Source organism: Cyprinodon variegatus, unplaced genomic scaffold, assembly GCF_000732505.1.
Source record: "Cyprinodon variegatus isolate N-32 unplaced genomic scaffold, C_variegatus-1.0 Scaffold111, whole genome shotgun sequence".
NCBI classification, from domain to species: domain Eukaryota; kingdom Metazoa; phylum Chordata; class Actinopteri; order Cyprinodontiformes; family Cyprinodontidae; genus Cyprinodon; species Cyprinodon variegatus.
In genome coordinates this window covers 463,237-484,460 of record NW_015150564.1, presented here as the reverse complement: position 1 = coordinate 484,460, position 21,224 = coordinate 463,237, and the positions used below count along the sequence as shown (strand labels likewise).

Below are 21,224 nucleotides of genomic sequence, written 5' to 3'. Positions count from 1 at the left end.
GTCATATAAACCGTCTATGTTTAACTCGTCTTGGTGTTTGTCTGGAGTTTATTTTCTACAAAACCCTCCAAACTTGTCATTTGTTTTCCTTTTACAGAATTATTTTAATATTTTCCTCTTCCACTGAAAACCCAGCTTTTTCTTGCTATGCTTGCTATCATATCGATGTCAATAAAAACTCCTGTAGGTCCCTCATTGATACTTGAGGGTTTGTGTAGGCTTCTTTTAATATCTTGCTGCCTTTCCCACTCTCTGAACTAATGCCTGGTTTATAAGGAGTAATTTAAAAGTCGTAGGGAAGTCATATTTGTACCTCAAACCCATTCTGGCTTAAACATGTATATAAATGTTCTCTTTATCAGACGATATTGTCCCAAATGTTAGAAAATTTCTATTTAAAAAAAAAAATCCTGTCTTAAAATCTGTGTTTTTGTTCCATTATCTAAAAGGGGAACACCGTTTTTTTTGTTTATGTTGGCCCTTTGATTTTACGTTATTACATCATGTTCTACTCACCCATATGAGTTTTGTGTCATTTGGAGTAGAGACTGACATTTTTTCGGGAATCCCATGGGTCACGGGATTCACGTGGGATGGGAGTCAGTATTAGTAACGATCATGTGATTGGGACGGTACAGGATTGAACATTAACGGGAGCAGACGGGAGCGGGAGCAAACCAATAGTAACTAAAAAAAAAAAACTAGGATCGATGCCAAGAAATAAAATAATAGAAAGAAAAAAAATACAGTACTGGGGCGGCCATTTTGTAGTTTTTTTCTTGAAGCCTACACTATTATGCGAGTCAAAAAAAATACACAACCCAAAAACCAACAGTGCTTCCGCTCTGAGTTTTTCACCCACGCTAAAAAACAACAAGAATGGGAGTGGTGCAGGAGCGGGAGTCATTCTGAATGGGAGCGGGATGGGAGTGGGAGGAATTTCACCAGAAGTGGGACGGGACAGGATTTAGATTTCTACTCTGGCCCGGGATCGGGACGGGACACAATTTTTTTCTGTGGGAGTGGGACGGTACAGGAGTGAAAATCCACTCCTGTGTCAGTCTGTAATTTGGAGCTGTTCTGAAGATATTCTGTTAGGTTATATCCAAGTTACGTCTTCCTATGGGCAACGACTTGAAGGCACAATTTAAACTGTTCAGAATTTGTTCTTTATGGTACGCCAGCATTCATAACATGTAGGCGAATAACGGTCCCCATGACACATTTTTATATAATTTTATATATATTTTTTATTTATATCTTTTAAAAACAAAGCGGTGTATGATGTCATCCGCGCGCTGGCTACCATTTATTCATCCTGTCCTCTGAACTGCTGCTAGTTTTACTCGCATGCGTGGAAGATGTCTAGTGCTACTACCACAGATGATCTCGCTCTCGAAATGGAATTGAACGATTCAGATTAGCTAGCCGAACGAATAGAAGGGGTAGATCGTAGCCGCCTGTGGCCTGGGCTGCCTGTTACGACTCCAGTCCGGCGCCCGGATGATGTCATACACACCGCTTTGTTTTCAGTTATTGCGTTCTTTTTTAGCTACACGTCACCGTAAACGGGTTTTCCTGATTCTAGGTCAGAGCGTTCCTGACATCCTACTGAGCAGACAACTCTTAACACTTTACATACAGCAGGATTATTTGAGATTATCTTTACCGGAGTCCTTTCTGCATGATCATCCTGCCATGTTAACAGGGCATTACTTACTGGAGAGACCTCAGAATGTTTTCTACTTTAAACGCTAAATTGAAAGAAAGACTGATGTGCAACTATTTTTAGACCTCTTTAAATCCTTTACAAACTCCTAAGCTATTGCAGTATTTTATCTGAATACCACAGATCGTACCTCCTTCAGTCACACTGAGCTTTAAACAAGCCATGCCTTCACACTGCTGATGTTCTCTTCATGGTCTACCTGTGTGATTTCTGTCATTTTTTACTTTAATAATTGAGTTTGTCTCTGCTGTTAGAGTTGAATAAGTATTAAATATTCCTCTGTCCAAATATAGCTACATGCTCATGTTTAGTTGTTTCCAAAGTATTAAAGGGAAGGAAATAGTTAATTTCTGAATGGATAGGCTTTGGGATGTTCATTCTAATTGCTAAGTATCTCACTAGTGGTGTCTTTCACAGGGAAACCCGAGAGATGAAGTCCTGGCCAATCGGCTGCTGGAATTCCTGATGAAGAACAGCTTCCACAATAAAAGGCCCGTTTTCCGCCACAACCTGGAAATCATTCGCACTTTGGTGGAATGCTGGAAAGACTGCCTGCATGTCCCTTACAGGTAACACAGATGTCATCTGAACGCGTGCGTCACAAGCCATGACAAGACAGTCAGTGATACTCTTATTAGTTTAAGAGACGCTTAGTTGGTTAGGTATTTTTAGACTCTTCTCATCTCTATTTTTTGGTTAATACGATATAATTTCTACATGCTGTAAACAAAGTAAAAGCTTTAGAAAGATTGTCAAGAATGCTTACTACAGAACTCATGAAAAGGATTTTGCTAAGTTTAGAAAATGTCTCCAACATAATATTTTAGAAATCTTTGCTTAAAAAATAAAACACGCAAAGACCATATTAGACTCATAATGTCGGCAAAAAAAAAAAAATCCTGGAATGACTGACAGTCATATCAACGTTGCTGAATAAAATTGGATTGCAATATAAACATTGAATTCTTCAGCAGAAATCTTCTTTAAGGTGCATTGGTTACATCCTATGACAAAAAGAACAACAAAATCTATCTTAGATAAAACAATACCCACCAAATTTTAGTTAACTTAGTCCTTTATAAGCCAGAAAATGTTTTTGAACCAAGCTCAGTCAGAAATTTGAACAATGACTAATATAATACACATCCCTTACTGTGTAAACTTCTCCATCACTATAACTAAGAGCCTACCTTGATATCAATAGCATCAGTACTGCTGGAAAAAAAATGTACTCATGCATTCACCAACTTTCCAGTGAAATCGGAACCCCTCCACAGATTCAGTGAACAGCAGCATTCAAGTTGTGTTCTGGTGTCTCTTCTCTCTTGGCATCTCATTTATTTTTGCTTCCATTTCTCACTTGATCTTGGTAATGTACATCTATGGTTCCTCCTTGTTCATCCATTGCTTACATGTACAATACAGTGCTTCCATTAATACATTCCATTAAATAACAAGCAAACAGTGTCATAATTTCATCAGAAGACTCCTTCTTGAACCCAAGTCGGCCTCGGCAGATGGCCGCTCACACTGAGCCTGGTTCTGCTGGAGGTTTCTTCCTGTTAAAAGGGAGTTTTTCCTCTCCACTGTCGCTACAAGCATGCTTAGTGTGAGGGATTGCATTTGAGTCAATAAGTTGATGCAACCAACTGGTTTTCCTTAGATAGAAAACTTTGAATCAATCTGACTGTATGATCTGGTTGAACTGTACCTTGAGATGACGTGTTGTGAATTGGCGCTATATAAATAAACTGGATTGAATTGTATGCAACCAGAAAGAGCTACTAGTGTAGAAATTTGTAAAGAACAGTCGTTGCCTCAGACATGTCTGGCTCTCCGGGAGTCGGTTTTTCTCCCCATAGTGAGACATGAAAACAAATGCTATGAAAGAGAACCACGGTTATATCGATAACCGTAAGTTATTTTACCCGCAGGTTTCACAGCTTGAATTCCGTCGGGCTTTAAATGAAGGTCGCCTCCCACAATGGATGATTGAAATCAAAGCTGCTTTTTGAAAGCAGTCACATTTTAAGCAGTCGCACTATAAAACTTATGAGAGAAAAGATTAATCAGAATTAATCAAAATCGATTCAACAGATTCTGTAGTAAAAACACTGAAGAGGAGCTGGAATACCTTTTAAAAAAGTTAGACTGGGTTCAGGATATCATCAATGATTTTTTTTTCAACTTTATTTTATGAGAAATGTTTTGCTTAGAGAAAAAATAAGACAAGATGTCATTAAACCACGTTTTTTTTTATTTTTTACTTTTTTGCAGTGTTGGACAGCGTCAAACATAATCTCCATAGTTTATGAAAATATTGTGATTTCTTTTAACCATTTTTAATCTTTATTCCCTCTTTTAGTCTAATATATGAGCGATTTTGTGGCACCGACCCAAACAGCAAAGACAACTCTGTGGGACTCCAGCTGCTGGGGATCATTCTTGCCAACAACCTGCCCGCCTACGAAGCTTCCTGTGGAGTAGAATACGACAGGTGGAATATGTGACCACAGTGTTTATTTTATCTGCTTATTTAACGTCTTTGGAATTAAGTTGAGAGGAAGACATAAAGACAAATTATTTTTTTGTATTTCAGCTCAATGTTTCCACTGTGTGTTTGTGTTGTTGCCTGAATGCTGCTGTGCAGATGACCTGTCTTTGCTTCGCCTCCTTCAGGTACATCCAGTCCCTCAGCAACAACGTGTCTTTTACCCAATATAAAGAGGTCTACTCGGCTGCTGCGGAAATAATTGGCCTGGTTTTGAAGAGCATGCAGGAAAGCAGTGATGTACTGACTTGTATCTTACTTTGCTTGATTAGTTGTTCCTGTAAATAGGGCAGTGGAATGTTTAAACTGGTTTTCCATTTGGTCACAGCAACAGCAAGAACTGCTCAACCTCGCTGCAACCAAGGTTACAAATTTAAAGAAGAAAGATCTGGATGACAAGTTCATCATCTGCTTGAACAAAGTGTCCAAACACTTCCCACCGTTTATGGATCGGTGGGTGAATAAACCAACACAGACTTTCATCTTTAGCATTAAGACAGCCACGGCTTTATACGTACGGGTGTGTTTCCTTTAGGTTCGTCAACCATGTGTTTAACCTGCTCCCGAAGCTGCACGGCATCTTAAAGACCCACTGCCTGGAGTGTTTGCTGAGTCGAGCCGACGTGATTCCAGACATCTTCCTGTGGTTGAAGACGTCAGGCTTCATTCAGATGATGAGCCACAGGTGAGTCCCATCATCTCCCTCCATGAGTGGCTCCTTTAGGCAACGACTGGAAGGGATGCTACCTGCTGAAAGATATAGCTGTGAACATCTATTCAAAAAATTTAAATCTAAGTAATTTAATTTTTTTTTCTTTAAATAAGAGCATTTTTTCTTGAATTAAGCGGTTAAGTGATACACTTTGCCAATGGAATAAGGCTATTTACATTTAAAATAAGAAAAAAAAAAACTGCAGTCTCTTATATCAAGCGCATAATATTCAATTATCTTATTTTACACTTATTTTAAGAGTAAAAATGCTCATTCTATTGGCAGATCATCTCATTTACCTGCTCAAATTAAGGGTAAATACACTTAATTCAAGACATTTTTACTTATTTTTAGATAGTTTGAACTAAGACGGTTTTGATTGGGTAAAATCAGGGTTGCTGTTTGAAAAACAGCTGCAATTGATAGGCATAAAGAGGAAGCAAGGATTCCTGGGTGCTCTCTTAATCACACTTCCTTCCCTTCAACACTGAAAACATCACTTGCTGCCAATTGAACGTACCGCCATTTAGAAATACTGTGGGATTTTTCAGGGATGAAGGGAGACAGAGGGTGTGTTTGGACATCATCCACAAGATTATGGCCCGCCTGACTCCGGTGGAGCTGCAGGAGCTGCTGGGAGCCGTGACGACCTTCGTCTCTCATCCTTCACCTGTTTGCAGAGAGAGGATGTATGAGATCCTCATGTGGATCCTGGACAACTACGGGTCAGTCTTCCAGGGCAGTGTCCGTTATATTCCGTGTAACAGCAGCCTCATCACTTATTTCCAGCCACCATTTTAAATGCAACAAAAGTTGAGCTTCCACAGTTATAGTCTAACGTCATGCTGAAAGGTTTGAACATGGTTTAGCCTTCTTTAATGTTTTAAAGGGTGAGGAACAAAATGGTCTGTATTTCGTGTGTTTTATAGAGATGAAGAAAGCATGAAAGATCAAACCTCTCTGGAGATTTTGGCTACAGCTAAAGACACGTTACTTCAAGGACTATCGGAGGAAAACCAAGGCCTTCAGTAGGAAGTCAACTGATTAAAAACTATCGGATGAAAAAGTGTTTAAAATCCCAGATCTTTAAATTCTTTCCTACCATTCCCAGGCTTTTTGTTCGTAACTTCTGGAGTCAGGAGAAGCGCCTCCCCACTGCCACCCTGGAGCGAATGCTAACGGTGCTCCGCTCCCTCTACTCCTGCCAGATAGAGCGCTGCTTCCTCAGCTTGGCCACCAACCTGCTGCTAGAAATGACAAGCCAGAGCCCCGACTTCAAGAGGGACATGTTTGATTATCCTCTGTCAGAGTGCACCTTCCAGGTGGGCGGCCATCTTCCTTACTACTTCTTTTAGGGTTTCCAAATAGAGCCTCTCCTGATGCTGTTGCTCTTCTGTTTTTTTTGTGTGTGTTTTCATTGCAGGACTATGCAATTGATTCAAACTGGCGGTTCAGGAGCACCGTTATGACCCCCATGTTTGTTGAAACCCAAAGCTCTCAGGGCTCGGAGACGGCAGGGGCTTCTCAGTCTGGAGCCATGAAGGGGAAACTGAGAGCCACTCAGACCACATTAGAGTTCAGCCAAACCCAAACACCAGGTATGCTTGTCTTCTGTTGCTTTAAATCAGAATCAGAAATACCTTAATAATCCCAGAGGGAAAATACTATTGTTACATGCTCCAGTTACAGTTTCAGCAATATGTATGACATTCAACAAGGTTCCTTTTCCTCCGCAGGTCGCCGCACAGCTTATAACTGGCTGACAGGCAGCAGCGTGGACACCCTCGCAGATTACTCCCCCAGCTCAGAGTCTCTGTCTTCACTGCTCGTGTTTGATAAGAAGTTGGATCGGCAGACGGCGACTAGAAGACCCGTCGGAGAAGGCTTCGGCCTGAGGCGCCTGACTGCGTCAACAGACGAGGTGGACAGTCGTACCAGAGGTTAGTTTCAAAGGAATGTATTAAAAGGGATAACTGTTTGAGTCCTGGAAAGGTGAAACTCGGGCAAACTGCCTAAATGCCGGGATTCGTTTCCTCTCGCCAGCTGAAAACGAGCGGCGGAGCAACATCCTGAGGCTGAGGCGCAGATTCCTGAAAGACCAGGAGAAAGTCAGTCTGGGTTTCGCCCAGAAAGAGATCCAGCAACAGAGACAGAAGAAGGTTAGAGATCTCCAAGCAGCTTGAAGTCAAACCAATATTGGTGTTATTATCTGTGTAAGCTGAGCACCTAAAGGGTCATATTGGCTGGATTTCTCCCGCCCACAGGAAGAAAAAGCTGACCAGAGGCTGCGAAAGGAGGCCCAGGTGACTCTGTATCGGAACTACCGAGTGGGCGACTTCCCAGATATCCAGATCCCCTATAGTAGCCTCATTGCTCCCCTTCAAGCTTTAGCTCAGGTAAGACTGCTACGACTATAAAAAGAAAATGTTCAGATAAATATCCTTCTTGTTGACGATAGCTGTGTTTGTCTGATCCTTAGAGAGACCCAATTTTAGCCAAGCAACTTTTCAGCTCCCTCTTTGCCAGCATCCTCCAAGAAATGGATAAAAACCACGATATGCAGGAAAAGGGAAGGATTATGGAGGAGCTGCAGTGCAACATGAACACGTTTCTAAATAAGAGCACGCTCTGCTTCCCTCCGTTCATAGCATGCGTGCAGGTGAGAGCAAGACAGCGAGGAAAACAGAGGATAAACTGTTTGTTTTTGTTTTTTACTGAAGGCCTGACGAGCTGATCTTCTTGTTGCTTTAGGATATGTGTTACCAGCAGAGGGAGCTGCAGCAGCTCGATCCGGCAGCCATTAGCTCCACCTCCCTGGCGAGTCTTCAGCAGCCGTCTGGCATCCTGCTGCTGGAGGAGGGTCTTCTGCATGCTGCTGAACCAGAGGAACGTCCCGCCAAGCGGGCGCGAGGACGCAGAGAAGTCCCACCAGACACGAACAAATGGATCCAACTGGCAAAGTAAGCATGGAGTTAACTTTAGAGTGAGGCTGCAGATTTACAGTTCAAATGGTGCGCCACCAGAGCTCTCAGGGAGGACCCAAACAGTAAAGTTTTATGCCACTTATGTTACTAAAATAATGAGAGGGATTTTTACCAGTAGCTGAGGGAGATGTTTGTTTGCAGACTGTACAGGGCGCTGGACGATTACGATGTTGTGCGGGGAATCTTCGGCGGAAAAGTTGGCACAAAGTCGATAACTTGCAACGCTCTTCAAGCCGAAGCCAACACAGACTTCGCCGAAGCCGTGAAACTCTACAACGAGGTACAGGAGCCTTCAGCAGCAGCTCGGCTGTGGGCTCTATCCTGCAGGGTTTCTAACACAATTAAACTGGACTCAGATGTGAAGGTGGTGACTGTGTTCGGTCCTGGCAGGCGCTGAACACAGAGGAGTGGCCGGACGGCGAACCCACCGAGTCTGAGAAGGATTTCTGGGAAACTGCAGCCATGGAGGCGTATAACCAGCTGACTGAGTGGAAGTCTCTTGAGTACTGTTCCACGGTGTACATTGATGAAACGTCTCCACCCAACCTGGAGAAAATGTGGTCAGAACCTCTCTACCAGGTAACAAGCCAAACAAACAGAGATCATCTTTTATTGCGGAATAATAATTCAACAACTCAAAATGCGTGGTCAAAGTTTTGACATTAAAACAGATGATTTGTAATGTTTTTTTTTTAATGATTTTAGGTCAGCTTGGTTCATAAGATCAAAACATTTCTTTCCAGCATTGCTGAAACAATCCGAATAATCAATCAGTTTCATAATTTACTAATCGAATTAACTGGAGTATAGAGAAATTAAAGCATGCTTTTTGCATGTATATCCGTGCAAAAAGCAAAAATATCAATTTTTCATTTAGGGTGAATGTAAATACGCTATTAAGAGCTTCCCAAGTTGCATTTCTGAGTATTGAAATATGGATTTTGATCATTAGCATTTTACGATGCATGTAAATGTCCAATAAATTTTCCTTTTTACGTTTAAACAGTTGCTAATGGAACTTTGTTAGTTAGTTGATCAAGTTCAGACTAGGCAACTGGACGTGAAGTTTTCTAGAAGCCGTTTTGCCTCTCATCCAAGAGGCATCTTCAGTTCTAACTAGTGAGCTCACAGACAAGATCACTGCAGATCAAGGCCCAGTGAATACGAGAAAAAGGGGCCTGACATCTCAGGGTTGAAGCTCTATATGAGGTGGCTGACCAGCTTCGACACATTGCACCTGTAACACCCAGGAAGACCTGAAACACAAAAAGAGAACTCTCTCATGAAGAGAGCTCCTAGAGGTCAGTGACCGTAACAAATATGAATTGAAAGTTCATAATTTCAGTTCAGATTATCACACTTTTTATCATTTTCATGATTAAAAAGTGTGAACAGTCCCTTACAGTGAAACGTTCAGTTTCTCTTCTGCTTTATAGCATAAGCAAAATGTTAGCAACTGATTTAGCCACTTTTAACTTAAATAAAGCCACCTTGAAAGATAACTGCTTTAAGTTCATCCTTTAACGTTTCGCCATCTGATGGTTTTATATGTTAACAAGGCTGATAAAAATTTTTCTCAAAATAGAAACGACACAACTAAACAGGATAGTCTTAAATAAATTTTCTCCACCAAATGTTTGATCTCCTTTGGTTCTTTTATACTACTCTGTCGCGTCTGAGATGCGTCTGTTTTCTGTCAGGAAATGTACCTACCGCACATGATTCGCAGCATGTTAAAGCAGCTGCAGCTCGGTGAGAGCAACCAAACTCTGCTCAGCTTCATCGACCAAGCAATGAAGGCGGAGGAGCGCAAGAAGCTGCTGGAGAGCCGCCACAGCCAGGAGCTCAGCCTGCTCTACATCCTGCAGGACGACTACGACCGAGCCAAGTACTACACCAGCTACGCCATGCAGCTCTTCATGGAGGTTTGCCTCAAGCCTTTCGTTGAATAAAAAAGTCTAGGTGTCGCTCAGAAGTGTAGATCAGGGGTAGGAAGGTAATACTTTTGGCTTTTATTGATGCACATCTTCTATTAATCCATGACTTAACTTTAGATTTTCTACAACTGGGTGTTTGAAACCGAGTTTATGAAGTTGATCTCATCTATGTAGAGGCTAAATATGCTAGGCTAAATATTTGGTTAACTATCTGTCACTCTATATCTGTCTATCTATCTGTTGCTCTGTCTAGATAGATTGATAGATATATAGTGGTCTTTGTTCTAGGATTGTTTCTTCATTTTCATCATTTAAGCCTTTTACAGCAAAGCATAAGCTCAAAACCCTTAGTATGACGCTACCATCGCCGTGCTTTACAGTCGGTCAAGATTGAACCCCTGGAGTTTGAAGGCCTTAATTCATCTTCTCCAGACATGTTCCAGTAGCTAAATGTGTTTTCTCTGAACTTTAGGGTTGACTGTGAGTTTAAAGGTTTTACTGAAGCTGCTGTAATCCCTGTAATCAGGGACGCTTGTGCTCCACCATGCTCAGGTTTATGATAGGGAGGATTACCTCTCATTTTAATTTGTTTCCTTTAAGTTGGGAGCTTAAATAAATAAATAAATTAAATGATTTTCCAATTTAACTTGTATTTTTGCCATATTCCACAGAGTTACTCCAGTGTAGATACACTTCTGACTCAAAGCCGGCTGACCGTCCTGCAGTCGGTGCAGGCTCTGACGGAGATCCAGGACTTCCTGCTCTTCATCAAAGGAGACGGTGAGACCATGAAATTTAGAAAATCTGAAATAAATGTCATCTGATTAATAACTCTTGACAAGTTCAAGCCTCTTATTGTATCTCATCTGATCTTATCAGTGTCAGTAGGCTCTCTGAAGCGCCTCATCCGATCTTGGACGGATCGGTATCCCGACACCAAAATGGATCCAGTGGTCGTATGGGATGACATCATTACCTCTCGGTAAGGACGGGGTTCGGAACAAGACCTGGAAGCGGCAGAGACCAGACTCGTGTTGCTTTGTGTTTTTTCAGGTGTTTCTTTCTGGACAAGATCAGAGAACGGCTGCGGGCCTCGGCTCCCGACGACACCATGGAGGTGGACTGCGCACAAGACCCAGCTGACGACATCGAGGCGATGGTGAACGACTGCAAGTTCACCATGAAGCTGCAGATGGCTGACAGCGCCTGTCAGCAGGTAAAGCGGCTCAGTTCTATTTATCCTGCTGTCATTTCCTCTCAGACTCATCTTCAGCTTTAAATCTCTTCAGAAAAATTTCCCAGTGGCCACCAAGCTGCTGAAGGAACTTCACAAGGAAGCCAAAACCAACAGAGGCTGGCTGCTGCGCTGGGTCCACTGCTTCAGCAGCTATGGTCACAAGCGCAGCTTGGGGCAGGGGCCTGTGGAGCGGATCGGATCAATTCTGAAGACCATACCGCTACTCGGTAACATTAATAATCTTCCGACGTATGAGGAGCGTTTGAGTGAAGCTTCATGTATCCTTCTTTCCATGTGCAGAGGAGCTGGAGGCGGACTGTCAGAGCGCCACATCTAAAGTATTCAGACGGCAGAAAATACTCCAGGGCACGTCTTTCCACATCTTGGCCTCGGCTGTAGGCAGAAGTCCGTCTGTCCTGGGAACACTTGGAGCGGAGAAAATCGAACGAGTGGTCAGACTTGCTGGAGTTGCATTTCCCTCTGAAAATCCAAAGGTAATCTAAAGGTGAACAGGTACCAGTGTTTCCCATTAATGAATGAGACTGTGGCGGCCCGCCACAATCTCATATAGACAGAGAGAGAGAAAAAATACAACAACAAAAATATCTGTCAGTTTATCAGACCATTCCACAGCTGTACTTTCATACTGCCTGTAACCCAGCGCCATATAGACACAAATTGTTTATGGCCGTAACCAAGCGACAGGAAGAATGCGGGCCACGCTCATAGACGGTCAGTGGTGGTGAGACCCACTCCAAGCGCCAGTTATATTTTTTTTCGAAGCGCGTGTCCCGCCCTCCTTTATAAAAATGCTACCCGGCTCGCCTGCACAGTGTTGCCAACTTTGTTGCTATATTTAGCGACTTTTCAGACCCCTCCAGCGACTCTTTTTCAAAAAAGCGACTAGCGACTTTCCTGGTGTCACTGGCAGCTTTTGGAGACTCTTAGGTGAAAACGCGTATCATTCCTACTCTTGTCCTCCAGCAGCAGGTGGTGCCATGGGGCGCGTCCCCCGTCCCAACCCCGCTCTCCTGCTTCTGCGGGAGTTCCTCTCAGTGCTGCAGTCAGAGCCACTCAGTGATTCCCTACATGTTATGAATGCTGGCGTACCATAAAGAATAAATTATGAGCAGTTTAGTTTGTGCCTTCAACTCGTTGCCCATAGGAAGACGTTACTTGGATATAACCTAACCGAATATCTTCAGAACAGCTCCAAATGACACAAAACTCACATGGGTGAATAGAACATGATGTAATAACGTAAAATCAAGGGCCCAATGTAACAAAAAACAACAAAAAAAATGCGTTCCCCTTTAAGTGGGATACACCATGCTTAAAAATGTGCAAAACCCCCGAGGGTCAGAGACTCTCCCGCCACAGTCTCCTAAAATCCTGTGGGGAAACACTGAGGTACTAACAGTTTGGTCTTTATCAAACTTTTAAAAAAAAAGGGCAGAGTTTTTAGGTAAATGCAATTGGAAAATTTTCCCAATTCTTTGTGTTGATGGTTTCATTGCAGGAGGTGGAGGTGGGATTGCAGCTGCAGTCCCTGACGCTGCTGCGTGAAGCAAGCAGAAAGGCTGACGAGGAGCTTCAGTCCTTTGCTCAGGACTTTGTGGAGTCCGGCAGCGTCACAGAGACGTACATGGCTTTGGCTAACTTCTGCGACAAGCTGCTGCGGGACGAGGAGCAGAACGACACTGGTGACCGACTGAAACCGATCCATGCTGAACATTTACACTGATTTTTAAAGGATTTCCTGTTCTGTCCTATAGCAACTCTAATCATTCAATATACTGCAGGGTCTCAGTAACTGTACCTTAACAGCCTGGTACTGAGGAGTGGTTTAGGTCGAGGCATACTGTTGTGTTATGCTACGTTCACACCAGATACGCTTTGAGCAGCAAAAAAGCGTCCGCTGCTTCATTTCTGATGCTTGTACACTCCAGTAAAGTGTGTCCAGATGCATCTGATGCTTCTGCGTTCAATGATAGAGCGGCTTTGCTATATTTCCTGGGATAAGTGGGTAAAAAGTAAATGTTTTCTGCTAGAAAATAGATCTGAAAACGTTATCTGTGCAGTCAGTTCATCAAGATTACGATGCTGCCCTTTAAATTTTATTTCTCTGCCTGAGCTGTTCCCCCCCACATGCTTGCTGTGTGCTGTCACTGGGAATCCCCAACAGCAGCTGCCTCAGGCCCGGTCGCCTCTGTGGGGTTTGCCCTACTGTTCGTGGTGGCTGGAAGCAGATGTTAGTGTTTTTCAGGTATGCAATCCAAACTGCACGCACCAAAATAATAAAAGCAAACATATTTTGCAGGCACATTTTGACATTTTAAGTTATTGAGGCGTTAATAAACTGTTTCAGAGGAGGGATCATAGCGCTCTGCATAAGCAGTGCTGTGTCTGTCTCCCTACCAGCCCCCAGACCAGCTTCTCTAAAAGGTTGATGTGGCGCGTCGAGCATCAAAAGTTCAATTTATGCAACTCCAGCAGCTGCCGCTTGTGATGCGCCTCAGATGTTCAGAAGGTAATGAGGCGCTGCTCGGACGTACTGAAGGACCTTTTGATACGCCTTGATGCGCATCAACCATTGCCTTTGCAAGGAAACCAGCTGCTTCAGTCGCGTGCAGTGTGAACGTAGCATTAGCATGGCCTAGTTAAAGTCCAGACAGTAAGAGGAACTATGTTTAGAGAATCTGTTAGGTAAAGTTTTGCAGGATGGTAAAACATTTCAGTCATTAGATGCACCTAAAAGGATTTCAGCTGTGATGGATGTGAAAGCTGGTTCTGTTCGCTTATTTTAAATCCACGTTTGATCTACATTTCATTATTTATTTCTTAGTAATCGAACATCAACATTAAACGTTCAATTGCAGGAGGATAAAATGTGAAAATTTGTTGGTCATTTCTCCTGTGTTTGAATACAGTCAGTCAGTTCCCGGAGCTCCTGGCGCTGCCCGTCCATGTGGTGGAGAGCATGCTGAAAGCTCTAAAGATGAACTCTGAAGAGGCTCGCCTCAAGTTTCCACGTCTGCTGCAGATTATTGAGCTGTACCCATCAGAAACACTGGACCTCATGACAAAAGAGGTTTGTTTATTTGTTTGCACCTTAACCAGCATTCAGATGTTTATTATTTAGGCTAAATTGGCTTCTTAAGGGAAAGAATCCCAAAATAAAACTCTTAAAACCACCTCTGAGCGTCTTATCAGTCCCTGTTTGTATTCAGATGGTGTCGGTTCCCTGCTGGATTCTCATTGGCTGGATTAGCCAAATGGTGGCGCTGCTGGACAAGCCTGAAGCTGTAGCGGTGCAGCACTGCATTGAACAGATAGCAAAGTGCTACCCTCAGGCGCTGGTTTACGCTCTGATGATCAGCAGTGAGAGTTACCGCTTTGAAGAGTCTGCAACGGGTCACCAGCAGGAGGAGTTTGTCAACAGGTAGTCTGACTTCCTATGTTCAGTTTTACTTGATTTCTCCACCAAAAGAAGAAAGTTTTCTTATAATTCCTGCTTGTGAGTCTACAGGATTAGAAGCTTGCTGGACAAAGGAGGAGCTGTGAAGAAGTTTGTGGATGCCCTGCAGCAGTTCACCAATCCTGAAATGATCTTTAAGGTTGTTTTTTACAACATAAACCCATCTGACTAGTGCTTCTGTTTGTTTTACGTTTGTATTCTTTCATCCTGGTTTTCACAGGACTGGTGGGAGAGTGTGAAAAACAAAGTAGAAAAGTCTTCTGTCACCAAGAAGCAAATGGCCGACATGTATAAGGAGATGCGTTCATCGCTCCTGGATCGTGACATGGATGGCCTGGGAGGCTTTCGCAGGAAATTTATACAAGTTTGTTTCCCGTTTACATAATCTAAATTCTACTTAACGCATTTCTTGTTATTTCTTTTAAGGTAGATCATAAAAAGTGCAGCTTTTGATAATCAGAATTATTAAAACACGTTTATATAAATTGAAATTCTATATTAGTACCTGAACAGGATATAATATTGAATTCTAGTTTAAATTCATTTTATTTCTGCCTCGTTTTAATGGTGCAACTGATCCGCTACCATCATGAACAGAAAATGCTTTCATTTAATGAGGGAGCTTTTCATAATGTGTGATCTTTACTAACAAACTAGATCTAGTGATGCTGACTTTGCAGCTTTTTGCAACATCTGTCTGAAGGTTTATTACATTTTAGTTTCAAAACATCATAACATGCTGCACACAAAGAACAAACACGGATCACGCAGAGAAGAGAACATCGCAGTGGCAGTTAAAGAAACGTCTGACAAAAAAGTTAAATGTTTTATTCAAAAGGTTAAACTAAACAATTAGTTGTTTTTTTTAACCTGATTTAAAATATCTTTGTGTTTTTGTGGAGCATAAATACTTTAAAATATCTTCTCTGTCTTGTTCTGGGTATACAGCCTTTTGAAACAGTTATCCATGCTTCTATTTCTTGTTTAATTTATTGGTTTTTAACTCTGGCAGGACTTAGTTTTGGTCGCTTTTTTAATTCAATCTAATCACTTTTTTTATATCTTTATATTGTGTTTTATTCTTTTAACTATGTTCATCACTTTGTTTTAATCTGTAGCTGTTTTAAAGTGCTCTATAAATAAAGTTGATGATGCAGAGTAGAGTTTATTCGGAAGGTTGGTTAATTCGCTGACAGCAAGGCTGTAATGTATTTTGATGCTAAGATATGCAGTGATTTATAGACTAGTAGAAGTATTTTAACTTCTAAAGCTCTTCCTTTTGTCCCAAATAGTTTTACTCCAGTTTTCTTTTCATTCAGCTGTAGGACTTATTGGCATATTTTTGCATTTACCCAAGGACCCTAAGTGGGACCCTTGGGGAACGCCATTTGTGATTTTTGTGTGAGTTGAACATCTTTGCAAAAAGTCAAAATATGCTATAATTCTCAACTAATATTGCGATTTTATTTAGATTTCCTTTTGCAGTAAACAAACATGTAGATGTTGCTCTCCAGGGTTTTATTATGACCTTAAAAGCTTGCTTGTCCCTTGTTGCAGGACTTTAACGTTTGAGTGAAAAGTTTCTACTATCATGCATGGATCTGCTGCTAGCTGCACCTTTCTGCCTTCTCTGTGGCGGCAAGCCTATTTTACATCTTGTAATTTAGGTAGCCTAAAGGGCTGAGGGAGAAATACAGTTTATTACTAATGAAATGTGACTGAAATGAAGTACACCTGCTATTTGAAAGTTGTGTTTTGCTAAACTGTGATTGTACAGCTCTGTTACCTACTGGCTTAAAAAGTTTCTTGTCCTTTAAGTAGGATTTAAACCAGTCAGAAAGGCTGACCTGATGTTCCAGATGTTCTAGTAGCGGCTGATTGTTAGGAAGGTGTTTGACTGTTTAAATACAGCTTTTTTTGTTTATAATTTTAGCAATAAAAATGGGGGTTTGGATGGGACTGTAGCTCTGAAGTAGAAGCTGACAAATTGGAAATGTTTACTGTTTAAATGAAACCAGATGTTATGACGGGTAGATCTTAAGGAAAGCTGAGGCAGCAGTAGAAGAACTAAATTGTATGATTTCTGTAAAGTTTTTTTAGGGAAGAATTCAGTATGTTTGGATGTGCAGACTGGCTAATCTTTAAGCTTTTTTCATTAAAGAAGTTGGTGTATTTGTCACAAATCTATTCTGTGGTATTTTACTTAACAGACATTAAGGTTTCAGCTAAGAAGGTGACATTGAAGTTTGTCTTTTCCTTGCAGAAATTCTCCAAAGAGTTGGAAAAACTTTTTGGACCTGATGGTAACAATCTTTTCGAGAAGAGGAAAAACAAAAGCTTTCTGCAAGCAGTGAGTGAGCTGGGACAATCCATGCGTGAATTTCAGAAGGAACCGGGGAATCTGAAGGAGTACTCTCCTTGGTTGAGTGGATTTAAATCCGACCCATTTGGCAACGAGCTGGAGGTTCCAGGTCTGTCAGCTGAGGAAATAAACAGAAAACAATTCATCACCTACCGGCCAAATGTGAAAAGCATTCTTTTTTATCTCTGTAGGGCAGTATGATGGGAGATCTAAGCCATTACCGGAGTATCATGCTAAAATCACCGGCTTTGATGAAAGGGTAGGCTTCACCCCCCCTCTGTCAAATACTTAAAGGTAAAACCATTAAAGGCCTAGTAGTAACCCTGGTTCAGCACGTCTCTCGCAGGTAAAAGTGATGTCCTCTATACGTAAACCCAAACGTCTGATCATCCGCGGGAACGACGAGCGCGACCACCCCTTTCTGGTGAAGGGCGGGGAGGATCTACGGCAGGACCAGCGCATCGAGCAGCTGTTTGCTGTCATGAACATTTTGCTCAGCCATGACACATCCTGCACACGCCGTGGCTTGCAGCTCCGCACTTATCAAGTCATTCCCATCAACACCAGGTACTTTTATCGACCCAACTACATAGACTGATAGATGGTTCTGGTAGAAACCAGTCAAGCAAAACTACAAAAAGAGCTGATTTGTGAACTTTTTCATGTTTTGTTACATGACTGCAAGTTTAGTTGATTTTATACGAGAAGTAAGAAGAACTCTAATATTTAAATAAAGGCGTAAAATTATTTAGGGGAAAAATTATGGACTAATAAATCAAATCAATAAATTTGATATTTTCTTTTCTCCTTGTTGTTACCTCCTACATTAATGTAACATTAGATGTTTTTTTGTAGCAGTACGAGTTTAGAACTTACAACTTTGTGAAACTACAACCCATATCACCTGTAAAATTTGAGATTCTTGTAATTTTGTATTGTTGCAAAATCATAACTTTTAAACTTGCGTGATGATTGGTGAAGATTGTCAAACTTTGTTTCCAAGTTTGAAGACGTTTCGCTTCCCATCCAGGAAGCTTTAAACTTGCATTTTCAGATAAAACATCTCATGTCACATTTATTAGGAGTTGAAAACAAGAAACTAATGAGTTTTAAGCTTATAAACTTTTTTTTTTTATGTAAACATGACATGTTGATTGACTTGCATTTAAAAATTTCGGACAGCGACGCAAACATTTATGTTGATGTTGTCTTTCTCCATGTGAGAGTTCATGGGAGGAATGGCATTAGAATTGGAGAAATGCTGGAAGAAAAACCTTGTGACAAGGGGGCGGAGCCTCTACTGCTGGTAGAGGGACACCCAGCAGAACCTTCTGCTGTCACTGCAATGAAAGCTGCTTCTATCATTTTACACATTTCCACACTGTTTCATGTTGGCTTAGTGTAAAAATCCAATAAAAATATTAAGTTTATATAAGTCAGAACTCAGTTGAAATAAAAGTGAAGCTATATTTAATGTTGGAGGATAAACAAACAATAAACAACTTAAACTTTTGTTCTCAGAATCGGTTTGATCGAGTGGATGGAAAATACGTGCACTCTGAAGGAGTTCATCGACAACACGCTGACCAAAGAAGAGCAGCAAAAGACAGGACGGTGTGTTACATCTGTATTATTAACCTTTCATCGTTACCATGGAAACATGGCTGAGATGTGGGATTTTTTTGGATTCAATCAGTATTTATATTGCTTTCCTAGTTTGTGAATCCCTTCAGCTGTTTCTCTGGTTTAGGTGTCGTGAAATCTACAATAAATGGCTCGCCACCTTTGGAGCTTCTTCAAACCCCGTCGCCCTGTATGGACTGTGTTACAGGTACGCTGCTTAGATCTTTGATTCACATATCTGCTGTATTCAGATGGAAAATTAATCTAAAGTTTGTTTCTTTACACCAGGAAAGCGAAACGCTCTGATACAGTCAGGCATTTCCTGAACGTCCAACAGGAAGTACCCAGTAATCTGCTGAAGTATGTCCAACAGTTAAAAAGATAAATCTAACGGTTAGTTTGGCTTTTATGTAATGCAGTCTCATATGATTGGTTCATAGGAGAGCTTTCCTGAAAATGTGCAACGGTCCCGAAGCGTTCCTCTCACTGCGATCTCACTTCACCAGCTCCCACGCTTTGCTGTGTGTGAGCCACTGGGTTCTGGGAATCGGAGACCGCCATCTTTCCAACTTCATGATCAACATGGAAACCGGAGGCATGATCGGCATCGACTTCGGCCACGCCTTTGGATCTGCCACACAGGTACGTCGGACGAGCTCAGACGTGGCCGCCGGGAGGGAGTCTGATCATGTTTTAAAAATGTATTTCTTCTTTCCCTCCAGTTCCTCCCTGTGCCGGAGCTCATGCCTTTCCGACTGACTCGGCAGTTTGTGGATCTGATGAAGCCGCTGAAGGAGTCCGGTTTGATCCAGAGCACCATGGTCCACTCCCTACGAGCCTTTAGGGCCGAGCCGGACCTGCTGCTCAACACCATGGACGTGTTTGTGAAGGAGCCCTCACTGGACTGGAAGGTTAAAAAAAAAAGCTTAGCTTTCTGTTAGCCTTAGGTCTATGAAGCTTTTTGAAATGGATCTCTGCTCTGGTCTGGGTTCTTCTTCTTCTATTTTTTAATGGCAGTTGGAAAACAACTTATAGGTGCATTACTGCCACCTTCCAGAATGGAGTATGGACCAGACAAACTATTATATTCTCCCTAAAATACCCGTTGTCTGGGTTGTTAATGTTAAAAGGCTGAACACACAACCTGAGATACTGGTTTGATGGAGTTGGTTTAAGTAAAAAAAACAAAAACAAAAGCTTTTAGTTTTAAAAAGTATTTTTCCTTTTTTTTTTTTTTTATGCAGAACTATGAGGTGAAACAACTGAAGAAAGGAGGTACATGGACTGAGAGCGTAAACACCAAAGAGATCAACTGGTTTCCCCTGCAGAAGGTGAACTTCGCCAAAAGGAAGCTAGAGGGCGCTAATCCAGCAACCATAACCAGGTGATTTCAGATCATTTCCTGTTAAGTAGTGTATGTTGAAAAGGAAGCATCTTTTATAATGTAGTATTTCAGCTTACAGCAGCCACATGTTGATGAGCTGCTGAATGAATGTGGCTCTACTTTACACGGCTCTAATTAAAAACTAATTCAGCTAATTCTGTCTGTTTAGTAGAGTGGTAGTCCAAACTGTTTAATTCTATCTGCTCTGTTAGAGAACAGGCCAGTGAATGCAAAAGAAAGATTAGTGCAAACATCTAAAGCATGAAATACTTTGAACTGTTTTTTTTTTTTTTGAGGTTCAGACTCACCCTGCAGATGAGTAACTTTTGCTTCCTGATGTGTTTATTTCCCCAGCGAGGAGCTGAAGCTGGGCTTCGATAAGGATGCTGCCTTCCCTGGAATGCAGGCCGTGGCTTTGGGAAGTGAGGAGCACAACATCCGGGCCAAGCTTCCCGCCGCGGGCCTGACTGTGGAGCAGCAGGTAGAATGTCTGCTGGACCAGGCCACTGACCCCAATGTGCTCGGCAGAGTTTGGGTGGGCTGGGAACCGTGGTTCTAAACGGGAACGGTTGTTTTCTTTAATAAAATGTAATAAAATAGAACCAAGTCATCAGTGTGTGGTGTTATTTTAGTCATGTGACTGTTTTTTAAAGCTTTGATTGTTTTCAACGCCTGCTAGAAAATATTTAACTGGATAGTAAGCAGTTTACTTCTATCTGGTAAATCCTAATTTGACTTTAATTCATCACAGGTTTGCTTTCGCCTGAAAATATCGATGCAAATCACAAAGACTCATTGGCTTTTTAAGCTTTTGTTGCTCTGAGAAATACTCACTTCCTGGGTTCATATAACTTTGTTGCTGCCGTTCTGATCACATGGTTGAATAACATAAAACTATAGATTCAACTAAGAAATATTTGATCGATCCTGAAGGGAAAATTCAATCTTATAGCTGCTCTGTTATTGAGTAGTTGTAGGTGTTGATAGCTGTAGGCAGGAAAGATCTTCTGTAGTGGTCTATCTTGCACCTGATCTGGAGAAGCCCCTGACTGAAGACACTTTGTCTAAAAATCATCTGAAGAGGATTGTCACTGTTTTCCATAATATTCTTCACTTTATGAAGAATTCCTCCTTGTGCAATAATCTCCAGAGGAGTTCCCAGAACAGAGCTGGTCTTCTCTATCGGCTTGTTTAGCTCTTTTAAGTCATTAGCTCTGATACTGTTGC

At 41.8% G+C, this 21,224-nt stretch overlaps 1 protein-coding gene across 1 annotated transcript in view; it reads left to right on the top strand.

The window, feature by feature from the left end:
* The window catches only part of prkdc (protein kinase, DNA-activated, catalytic polypeptide), a 53,958-nt gene extending 33,351 nt beyond the window's left edge, over nt 1–20,607 (top strand). Inside the window, exons 50-86 of the mRNA XM_015374983.1 lie at nt 2,147–2,298; nt 4,095–4,226; nt 4,409–4,520; nt 4,609–4,733; nt 4,816–4,965; nt 5,544–5,717; nt 5,922–6,020; nt 6,104–6,314; nt 6,416–6,590; nt 6,729–6,932; nt 7,036–7,151; nt 7,257–7,388; nt 7,472–7,651; nt 7,744–7,952; nt 8,118–8,256; nt 8,367–8,555; nt 9,677–9,901; nt 10,585–10,693; nt 10,793–10,895; nt 10,967–11,129; nt 11,203–11,377; nt 11,451–11,644; nt 12,670–12,853; nt 14,081–14,241; nt 14,381–14,592; nt 14,680–14,767; nt 14,849–14,992; nt 16,892–17,099; nt 17,182–17,249; nt 17,337–17,557; nt 18,512–18,604; nt 18,741–18,821; nt 18,902–18,973; nt 19,054–19,255; nt 19,336–19,524; nt 19,858–19,997; nt 20,352–20,607. Of these exons, the coding sequence (XP_015230469.1) occupies nt 2,147–2,298; nt 4,095–4,226; nt 4,409–4,520; nt 4,609–4,733; nt 4,816–4,965; nt 5,544–5,717; nt 5,922–6,020; nt 6,104–6,314; nt 6,416–6,590; nt 6,729–6,932; nt 7,036–7,151; nt 7,257–7,388; nt 7,472–7,651; nt 7,744–7,952; nt 8,118–8,256; nt 8,367–8,555; nt 9,677–9,901; nt 10,585–10,693; nt 10,793–10,895; nt 10,967–11,129; nt 11,203–11,377; nt 11,451–11,644; nt 12,670–12,853; nt 14,081–14,241; nt 14,381–14,592; nt 14,680–14,767; nt 14,849–14,992; nt 16,892–17,099; nt 17,182–17,249; nt 17,337–17,557; nt 18,512–18,604; nt 18,741–18,821; nt 18,902–18,973; nt 19,054–19,255; nt 19,336–19,524; nt 19,858–19,997; nt 20,352–20,556 (5,736 nt within the window). The 3' untranslated portion in view covers nt 20,557–20,607. The remainder of the gene's footprint in view (nt 1–2,146; nt 2,299–4,094; nt 4,227–4,408; nt 4,521–4,608; nt 4,734–4,815; nt 4,966–5,543; nt 5,718–5,921; nt 6,021–6,103; nt 6,315–6,415; nt 6,591–6,728; nt 6,933–7,035; nt 7,152–7,256; nt 7,389–7,471; nt 7,652–7,743; nt 7,953–8,117; nt 8,257–8,366; nt 8,556–9,676; nt 9,902–10,584; nt 10,694–10,792; nt 10,896–10,966; nt 11,130–11,202; nt 11,378–11,450; nt 11,645–12,669; nt 12,854–14,080; nt 14,242–14,380; nt 14,593–14,679; nt 14,768–14,848; nt 14,993–16,891; nt 17,100–17,181; nt 17,250–17,336; nt 17,558–18,511; nt 18,605–18,740; nt 18,822–18,901; nt 18,974–19,053; nt 19,256–19,335; nt 19,525–19,857; nt 19,998–20,351) is intronic.
* Nucleotides 20,608–21,224: the final 617 nt, after the last annotated feature.